Source organism: Typha latifolia, chromosome 5 (assembly GCF_019914945.1).
Source record: "Typha latifolia isolate L0001 chromosome 5, TyphaL0001v2, whole genome shotgun sequence".
In the NCBI taxonomy this organism is placed as follows: domain Eukaryota; kingdom Viridiplantae; phylum Streptophyta; class Magnoliopsida; order Poales; family Typhaceae; genus Typha; species Typha latifolia.
The window spans coordinates 3,915,537-3,925,584 of record NC_133090.1 but is presented as its reverse complement, the minus strand read 5'-3'; the positions used below and the strand labels follow the sequence as shown (position 1 = coordinate 3,925,584).

General features: G+C 39.0%; 1 protein-coding gene across 1 annotated transcript; it reads left to right on the top strand.

Annotated features, from left to right (window-relative positions):
- Positions 1 to 292: 292 nt before the first annotated feature.
- On the top strand, positions 293 to 8,860 carry LOC140788445 (putative leucine-rich repeat receptor-like serine/threonine-protein kinase At2g19230). Its single transcript, XM_073137689.1, has 13 exons — positions 293 to 383; positions 1,390 to 1,999; positions 4,449 to 4,927; positions 5,015 to 5,150; positions 5,271 to 5,342; positions 5,458 to 5,529; positions 5,603 to 5,683; positions 5,777 to 5,970; positions 6,126 to 6,352; positions 6,763 to 6,895; positions 7,169 to 7,231; positions 7,299 to 7,491; positions 8,491 to 8,860. The coding sequence occupies exons 1-13, from the start codon at positions 293 to 295 to the stop codon at positions 8,858 to 8,860; spliced, it is 2,721 nt and encodes a 906-aa protein (XP_072993790.1).
- Positions 8,861 to 10,048: the final 1,188 nt, after the last annotated feature.

Genomic DNA, 10,048 nt, shown 5'->3' with positions numbered 1-10,048 from the left:
CATGTCTTCTCATTCTAGACAATCCGAATCCAGCTTAAGCGATATAAATCAACTCCAACGTTAATTATCTATCAGCCATCAACGGGACAAATCGGTCAACTAGGATTAGAGAAATTGGCAGCCAGTTTTTATTCTTTTCTATATATACACATATACATAGCCCTCGTGTACACCGCTACTTGGCGATGTGCAAAGATATAAACATCAATCCGCTATTACTTTAGGGCACATAGGAACCACCCCTTCTATGCCTCCATAACATGCTTATGTATTGATACTTTGGAGAAGAGCCATGGCGATCTACCTCTACTCCGAGACAGAAGTATTATACTTCGCCCTGATAGGTTTCTTAGCAGGCTCTATTACAGTTCATGGGCAGCCAGGTATGTCTTCTCACTACATTAGCATAACCATTATTATCAAGTTCTCTAAACTAGCTGGGGGATCTAAAGTTTACTCTAAGCATTTTTGAGGAGATGGTAAATCTGCCTCTCTATAGATGGGAGTTGTATGTATTTAGACACATGTAAAGTCAAAAAGAGATGAAAGATAGTAGCTGTTACAGATTTTGCAGATCTAAAAAATGAGAGATTAATGTTAAATCCGAATATAAGAGATCCCATGGACGAATCTCAATATGCATTTAATGGTTAAAATTATGGTATAACTTTTTTCAATGCTTTCTTTTCGTCATGAAAAGATAATAAGTTATAAGTGGTAACCCATGCATGTTTTAAGCTCGCCATGCACTACTACTACGATACAAGTTTATGAGTTTGTTGGAATCTATAAAAAAATCCACCTTGTGTCTAGGTTAAGGTAAGTCATTATGTTTGGAAAGGATACTACAAAGTATTATAGCAAAGGGTAATTCTATGGCTTCCTCTGATGATCACCAGAAAAGTCTACTGATAACTACTACTTTCTACGTGTTAGTGGTAAGAGTCTAGCCTTTTATTCTATGATCGATTAATGAGGAAACGGTTTAATCAAGCCCATCAGCTCAAGCTACCAATAACTATGGCTTTCTCCATGCTAGTGATAAGAGCGTAGACCTTTATTCTATGGTTTAATAGTAGGAAGAAGCATCATGCAAAAGAGGAAATCATAGAAATGAAACTAAAAAATCAATTGAGGAAACAGCTGATATGTTTCGTCAGTTGCAAGACAGCTATCTACTTTTGTATTTCATTGTTAATCATAGATCGTGATATATAAGACAAGACAATAAATGATTTGCAGATTAATTCACTTTATAATTACATTATGGATCTCATGTTGCTGTTGCTTGGAAGTAACGTCCACTTGCTGTAGCATATGTTGTTAATTTCTCTGAATTAACGAGATGCATCAGCAATTGATAGTGTTCATGTTCTCTCATGCATGCAGGCTTTGTGAGCATCGACTGTGGGACATCCCTAGATACCAGCTATACAGACAACAGCACAGGGATAGTATACACTCCTGATTCCCGGTACATTGACACTGGGATAAACTACAACATTCCTAAGATAAACATAACCGATTATTCGTACCCAAAACACGACCTTCCTAAGCAAGATTATTCGTACCCAAAACAGTATGAGGACCTTCGAAGCTTCCCAAATGGATCTCGAAATTGTTACAACATCAACCACGTGAATCAAGATGGCAAATATCTTATACGAGCCGGCTTCCTCTATGGTAACTACGATGGTCGACAAAGTGCAAACTCCAGTACTCCATTACAATTTAAACTCTATGTAGGGGTTAATTTCTGGGATACCGTGAGAATCACTGATGCAACTCACCTCTATTTCAATGAGATCATAACTATCGCCACAGCGGACTACTTCTCCATCTGTTTAGAGAATACTCAATCAGGAACTCCGTTCATATCTGTTCTTGAGCTGAGGATGATTGACAATCCAAATGTCTACTCAAATGTGACTCCATCCACCTCGCTCGTAGTATTCGACAGGGTCAATCTGGGAGCATATACAACTGCTGATGTAGTGAGGTAACCTTGCTTTTATTTGTTCATTGATAGTGATGCATGTGTGTAGTTAATTAAACGATAAAAAGACCAGCATGCTAGCTGAATCGAGTTAGGAATTGCAATTTGCTGAGATTGATCTAGCTTGAATATGATAAAGAAGCATGATACTTGATCGAGTTATATTGATGGGCATGGATGGCCGTGCCAACCAACACGGGGCATGCCGGCAGCATACCGGCACGTGGCACGAGGGGTGCCGCACGGCACCTCTTTTAATAGCATCACCGTTCACCATCGACCTCGTCGCCGATCACTAATCGCCGCTCGCCGTCACCGTCGCTTTGTCGGGTGCCCTAGCCCGCCCGAGAGAGAGAGAGAGAGAGAGAGAGGGGGGTTAAAAACTTAGTTGTGGATCCGGATCCGAACCTCTTCTCTCTCTCAATCTCTCTTCCTTCTCGGGCGGGCTAGGGTACCCGACGAAGCGACGGCAATGGCGAGCAGTGGGCGGCGATCGGCGAGCGATAGCGACGGCGACTGCAAAGGCAAAGGTGAGTACCTCTTACATTTTTCTCTTATTCTCTTACGGCACGACCGACAAGTGCTGCCGCATGTGCCGTGCCACCGGTGGTCAGCACAGTTCATACCTATGGCACGACCATCGTTGTTGATGGGAATAAAGATCTAGTCGCTCAATTCTAGTTCACCTATTAGAGGAGGCAACACTAGATAACTAATGTAGGAGGCAACACAGACGACGGTAAGTTTGATCCATGTGTTCGAATGCACGACAATCTATTTGAATGCATGGCATGTTTCACACCTCATTGGAACAGACATTCGAACGTCCATTAATATTTGTATCTTTGTTTAAACAAACTTCGATGCGATCAAACAGTCGTTGAACTCAGAGTACGACTTAGGAGGTTGAATCAGATAATGAAGATTAAGTCATTGAATCTATCTTAGTGAATGAGGTTTTAGTTAGTTTAATTTATAAGTTAAGTCGCCTTGAATCGCTGGATTAATTAAGATTATTGTAAAAGGAGTTATAATTTGCTATTTTGGGCAAGCAATAAGATATTTTATTCTCCTCCTCTTTTCTCTCTAGTCGATCTTACTAGCTAGTGGGCTAGGTTTACCGATTTCTTTTCTCTTTCTTTTTCTATTTCATAGTTATTGTATTACTTGTTAGATATGTCGGGTCAGAACCTATCAATTAGTATCGGAGCATGCTTGATTGGCTCTAGTACTCAACTCGCCATAAGGTCATAAAGGATGTTAAAGACATGAGCAGTGACGGTAAGGGTGAAAAGGGTGAAAATGGATTGGATACAGATTGGATAGTGCTCAATTCGCATCTGGATCTATATTTTGGATCCCGATATGGATAATGGATGGATAGTAAAATTCAGAACAATATCCTACCTAAATGAATATAAAAATTTTCGAATAGTGGATCAGATCTTAAATTGATGCAATCCTAGGAAATTCTCTCCAATAATTGGGTCATGGCCGAATTTTAGACAAATTATGACATTCTTTTGAAGATAATTAACACGAAATATTAAAAGTTTCAAAACTAAAAATTTTTTTACATGTCAAATACATATAAATTTAGCAAAATTAATCTTTAGAAATAATATAGAGCACATTATTAGTAGCAATATATTCACCACTAAATAATCGTATCTGAAAAATTATATTTGACTCGTATTTGTATTTGGATTTTTTTTTCAAAAATCATACCTGTATTCGACTCTATATCTTCGATCCAAATCGGATCGGATAGCAAGTCGGATCAGAATTAATCCTATCTTTTTTCATCTCTAGGCTGATGGTCAATAACTGTCTTGATGCGCTAGGAGTGGGTCTCCATTAACAAGCAAAAGCATACTTGTAACATAGGGATACCATACAGGCAGCGAATCATAGCATCAATGAGGTGAAGAAGCAGATGTTGCGTATTACGGAGACACTAGTCCAGCTAGAGGCTAGACTGATCTCTGCACATTTTAGGATGCGTGAGGGCGTTTAGGTGAGGGAATTCAGTGCCATACCACCCATTTGGACTTTTCCAAATTGTCACAGTAAGATCGCATTGCTTGGTTATTCAAGGCGGAGGAACACAGCCAGCGAAATGAGTGAGGCTTGTCGTGTTCCACCTGTTTGGACATAAAAGTGCTCATCTTGAACCTAAACTAACTTCTCATGGCCAGCCAGCGCAACGCAACTCGAGGTGAACGAAGTTGGCCGAACTACCTTCGTACTTTAATAGAATAGACATGCATATATATATATATAGGTTACACATGAAGAGGTAATATACATTGTTTGTCAACCTGTAAACTAATAACTTAAGTTTAAAAAAGTTAAATTGAGACCCCAGTTTCCACACCAAACTCTTTAACCACATGATTCAGTTGATCAAACTGTAGTTTGCTAAGATTCTCTATTAATGTTTTGTGGACAGGTACCCAATGGACGCTTACGATCGCCTTTGGCTTCCGGTGATCTATCAAGCTGTGCCTCGTAAAAATGCAACTAACGACGTCCAGAAGAGGCCCGAGGACACCTTCCAAGTGCCACAAGAGGTCATGAATACCGCATTCGCACCAATAGATAACTACCTGTTTTTTTCCTGGTACTCAGCGATCGGAGACGATCGTCCTGTGTATTATATCTACATGCACTTTGCTGAGCTCGAGACTCTCCAGAAGCCCACGATCAGATCTTTCGACGTCTACGTTAACGATGAACTGAAGATAAGCAATTTCAAACCTGACTATCTTTTAGCAAGTCACGTTAGCCTCACCTCCAACCTTGACACGGCAACCGAATATAATTTTAACATAACACAAGCGGCTGCTTCCACCCTTCCACCAATTCTTAATGCCGCAGAGATATACATATCTATGCATCTTATCAATGTAGCAACTTATAGACGAGATGGTACGTCATTACGGACATTAAATATTATCAATTATTAACGTCATATATGCTGAAGCTCTGTTTATGTTTTTGTCGACCTTTTATCAGTTGAGGGAATGATGGACCTCAAAGAATTGTATCATATGAAGATTTGGCAAGGTGATCCATGTGTTCCGCAGGAATTTCATTGGGAGGGCGTTACTTGTACCTTTTCTGGTTCTAATCCTCCTAGAGTTACCACTTTGTAAGTACTAAGAATTATTAAATGATAAAGCATATCTCCCCTCTCCCTCTTTCTTCTTTTTCTAAATAGTGTGTAATAAATACTTAAATACTGTCACTAATTAATTGGAATGTTCTTCAGAAACCTTTCTTCGCATGGATTGACTGGTGCAATACCCAAAGCTCTTGCGAAACTTAAAGCCATTAAATACCTGTAAGTGGCAACGTACTTCTCCAGTTTATATCTATAATTCTTAGTATATGTTAGCAATTTTAATTAAATTAGTTTGATAAAATTATCTGGAAGGCTTACATTGGCTCCTGTTTAGGGCTCTGTCGAACAATAATCTATCTGGCTCGATACCAAGTTTCCTAGCAGATTTACAGTCCCTGGTCATGCTGTAAGCAAGCAGATTCTTTTCATATACAGGAAACAACTATGTTGATCATCGATTAATTTTGGTTTTGCTGCAGAAACTTGTCAGGAAACCAACTTAGCGGTTCGATCCCAGACGCTCTCCTTCAAAAGCAAGCAAAGGGCTTGCTTGAATTAGAGTACGTCTTTCTTCCTGCTTTAAAATTTAGCTATATGTACCCAATATTAACTACGTTATTCTTATTTTTCCTCTTCCTTTTGGTGGATGCTAGAGTTGGCAACAACCCGAACCTGTGTCAGCCCGGGAATAAATGTACTAGCTCTCCAGGACCTGTTGAAAAGGGTCCAACGATTCCTACCACCATTGTCATAGCAACCGTTACTCCAGCAGCTTTCGTAATATTAATCATAATCATACTATCGCTGGTATTTCTCTATCGAAGAAGGACAAGAACGCCGCCGAACCGTAAGTTGAGATAACCAGTCATCATCTCCATTCTAACTTGGTGACGTTAAGTGCTATGTAGATTCTCCATATCGCACATGTGAACTAAATAATATACTTAATTACGTACAAGTATGAAACAGGATTATAAATATCTTCCTTTGATTTTTACGTAGCTTTCATGCAACCACAACCAACAGAAGGTGGGGTACTTCTCGACAAGCCTTTACGACTTGATCAATTCACATATCCAGAGCTGAAAGAAATCACCAAGAACTTTGAACAAGTCCTTGGTGAAGGAGGCTTTGGAATTGTTTACTACGGTTGCATAAAAGACCGAGGGGAGGTTGCAGTCAAGATGTTGTCTCATAATACATCGGCTCAAGGGACGTTTCAGGCTGAGGTATTTGTTAAAGGCATAATATGTCGTTGGTCTTCTCTAATTTCTTAGACAGATTAAGTTTTTGGATTAACTAATTATCTAGTATGATATCAAAGAACTATAAGTTAGTTTTATTCTCTAACTCTTATTATTAAGATATGGTGAATTGCACTTATACTATCTATTATCAATCCATGCATGATATTAAAGTTCACACATGGGTCGGGGGAGTGGCATGGTAAATTAATGATATACATTGTGGGTTCCTTATCTGATTGCTTAAACTTTTGAGTTAAATCTGGTGATAGGAAGGGAGACGATTAGTGGATGGTGTGTTAGGAGCTAATAATTATTTTGTCCTTTCTTAATATAATGCTGTATAAGATTATCCATTTGTTGCCCGACGGACTCATGAATTCTTTGGGTTGCAGACCTTGAACCTCTCAAGGGCTCATCACAGAAGACTAGTGACTTTGATTGGCTTTTGCGAAGACAGTAACCATCTGGGTCTTGTCTACGAATACATGCCACAGGGAAGTCTCAAAGATCATCTCACGGGTATGCGTATTAAAATATGATGAATTACTTTTTTAGTTAAATTCATCAATTTTAATAGCAAGTTAATTATGAGGGGTACCTATGCAAGCATGCCCCTTACTAATTAACAATCCTACCTTATGGACTTATGGATAAATGGAAACATTTTATTTATTGGTATCACTATTTCCCCACTAATTTAAAATTTCTTCCAAATAGTATTTTCTTTCCATAAAGAACAAACTTTAATTTCCGAAATAGCTCTAATAGAGTATAAATACAATGTTAGTGCAGAGAAAGCTGGAAAGAGAAAATTCTTAAGTTGGAGAAAGCGAATTGAGATAGCAGTGCACGCAGCAGAAGGTGTCTTCACACTGTGAGGTTTACCTTGTAATTCGATAGTTATTTAGAAGCTAAATTTATTGAGCAGGACTGGAGTATTTGCACAATGGATGCACCCCACCTATAGTTCACAGAGACGTGAAGACCAGCAACATCCTCTTGTCTAGTGACCTTAAGGCTAAGCTTGCAGATTTCGGGCTTTCTAAGGCTTTCCGCAGCGACGCTGACACTCACATCTCGACCGACGGCGTAGCTGGCACTGAAAAATATCTAGATCCAGAGTATGTTATTTCTCTATCTTTGCATCTAGCTATGCATCAACCACGTTATATATACACTGATTGTAAACAGAATGACTCATGGCAACATATCAACCTTTGGTAGCTAGTTTTTACCTCCTCCTAGCTCCACCTCTCAAGCTACTCCGTCACTGTACAGGATGATGCAACGTCTGATACTGTTTGTCGAAGAGGCTTTCTTTTTTGGATTTTGCATCACCTCGTACGTTGATGGAGGTGGTTGTGAGCTGGTGAGAGAAACTAACTAGTTGATAAGTCGTATCATATTCTGCTTCTAAATAGTTTACACAATGTTTCGTAGAGTTTTTGACCAAATTAGGTCTCCTCTTCAAACTTAATACTAAAAAGGGTAATTTACAGAGAATTCAATATTTTATCTTGAAGCATAAAAGCTAATCTCAAAGACACTTTATTCTTATTAAGAATGTTTGTAAAGCATGAGAAAATTATTCTTTAATTTATATTTATTTATTAAATAAACGAATTAGAAATATACCAGAGATATTATCATGTTATAATTAGATAAACTAGAGAAAATATTGAATTAAGATCTAGATGAAATAAATACAGATTAAATCTTTTTATCCTCTTCACTCTCCTCCTATTATTATATTTATATGTAAGTCCTCTGTGAAGCATTAATAAACTTAATGTTTTATATCTACATAAATAGCCGATGAGTTCAGTATTTTTATAACAACCCATCTGATGGCCGATGATGAGTTTAAAATGGACATATTCAGGTAATAAGTTTAGAAGATAGCTTATTTGGATAAATTAAATTTATGAGGAGCCCTAGTTTGGTCAAACACTCATGTTTGTAAGCATACAGTTACTCTTCCACTAAGTACGAGCATCCATCGGACAGAAGTGATGGATCAAAACAATCATTAATTGGAGAACATATTCCTTCTTCTAAACTTATTCCTTCTATACAACATGAAACAGAATATAATAAGGCTGCTAACAATTCTTATCCAGGTACAAAAGTACCTCGATATTAACCGCGAAGAGCGACGTATACAGCTTTGGTGTTGTCCTCCTGGAGCTGATCACAGGCTTAACTCCGATGATGAAGTCACAGTTGCAAGAAACATGTCACATATCGAACGATGAGCTCTCCAACGGGAATGTGACAAAAGTCGTCAATCCGGGGCTGCACGACCAATATGATACCGACTCGGTTCGGAAGGTCGTGGGTGTAGCGATGAGGTGCAAGTTGCCGGCAGGCACCCAGAGGCCAAGCATGAGTCAAGTGGTGGTGGAGTTGAAAGGGATTCTGCAGGATATTTCACCAGAACCAACGCGCAGGGATGTGTCCACTTCATCTAGTGAACAGTATCCGAGATAGGGGTCTTCGACTGTGGAGTTGGTGTTCAATCTATATATATTTTTGAAGGAGATATAATATGAACAATTAGATCACAATGCGTGGAGAGTGTCTTCTATCGATTTGCTCTTCTGTATTTCGATCCTGAATTTTAGTTCCATGTTTTCTTCTCTAAAAGAGAGTTTTAGAAGCAGGGGGAAAAGAATTATATAAATACTAGTACCTGGAAGTCCGAGATCTTATAATCAAACGATGCCAACTGCCATCGTTCTATGAGCTCCAAACTTTATTTTGTTAGTGACCTATATATCACATAGTTTATTGCCCTTGGTTACAAGTAGTTATGTGCTCTATTTTTATAATTCTTATTTGTTACTATTGTTATGCGAAATGCCCAAATGGGTGAAGGAAGCAGAAGCAAGACTTTCACCCTAAATACCCCAAATGAAAATAGAGAAAGAAAATCAATGCAATGCTTGGGAAAAACTCCTAAGAGATGTTAATGGTGATAGAATAGCCCTAAGCAAGTTCTATTCACGAATTAAACACCCTAATGCAAGTAATCACCAACAATGGAAATAATGAAGGCAATAGAGAGAGAGAGACAAGATTTACGTGGTTCGGTAATGTGCCTACGTCCACGGGCGGAGCAATCTTCTTTACTATGCAAATCCCTCACTTACAAAGAGTTTAACAACTCAAATCACTCTCAATACAATGGTGACTCAACTCTCATAAATGTTCTTCCAACTACTAAGCCCTAAAAAACCCTCTTTAGTTTATAGTCAGGTTCAGTTTTGGGGATTTTCCGCGTTGCGGTCGAACGCCCTCGGGGGCGTGTTCGAACGCGCCCAATATCAATACAGCAGAACCAAAGGGGTGTTTGAACGCAGGAGGGGGCCGTTCGAACGCCTGCAGAAATAGCTGCTCTCAGGTTGGCTCACGTTCGAATGCAATTGGGCCGTTCAAACGCCTATAGAAAAGTTCGCTCTCGGGTTGGCTTGCGTTCGAACGCGGCTAGACCGTTCGAACGCCTGCATCACAGACTGCTCTATGTCTAGAGCCCGCATTCGAACACTCCTAGAGCCCGTTCGAACACGCGGCACAGAAATGCGGATACTTGTTGAAAATTTGCTGAAACTAAATTTGAGACAATTTTTAACAACTATAGGCTTAATTTTATTTAGACCCTTTGAATTATGTTATAGT

Excerpts from the sequence above, each read along its gene's own strand:
- LOC140788445 (XM_073137689.1), top strand. The coding sequence starts at position 293 with ATGGCGATCTACCTCTACTCCGAGACAGAAGTATTATACTTCGCCCTG. Across the intron at positions 5,530-5,602 it reads TTACAGTCCCTGGTCATGCT|AAACTTGTCAGGAAACCAAC; the intron begins GTAAGCAAGCAG and ends GTTTTGCTGCAG. Across the intron at positions 7,492-8,490 it reads GAAAAATATCTAGATCCAGA|GTACAAAAGTACCTCGATAT; the intron begins GTATGTTATTTC and ends ATTCTTATCCAG.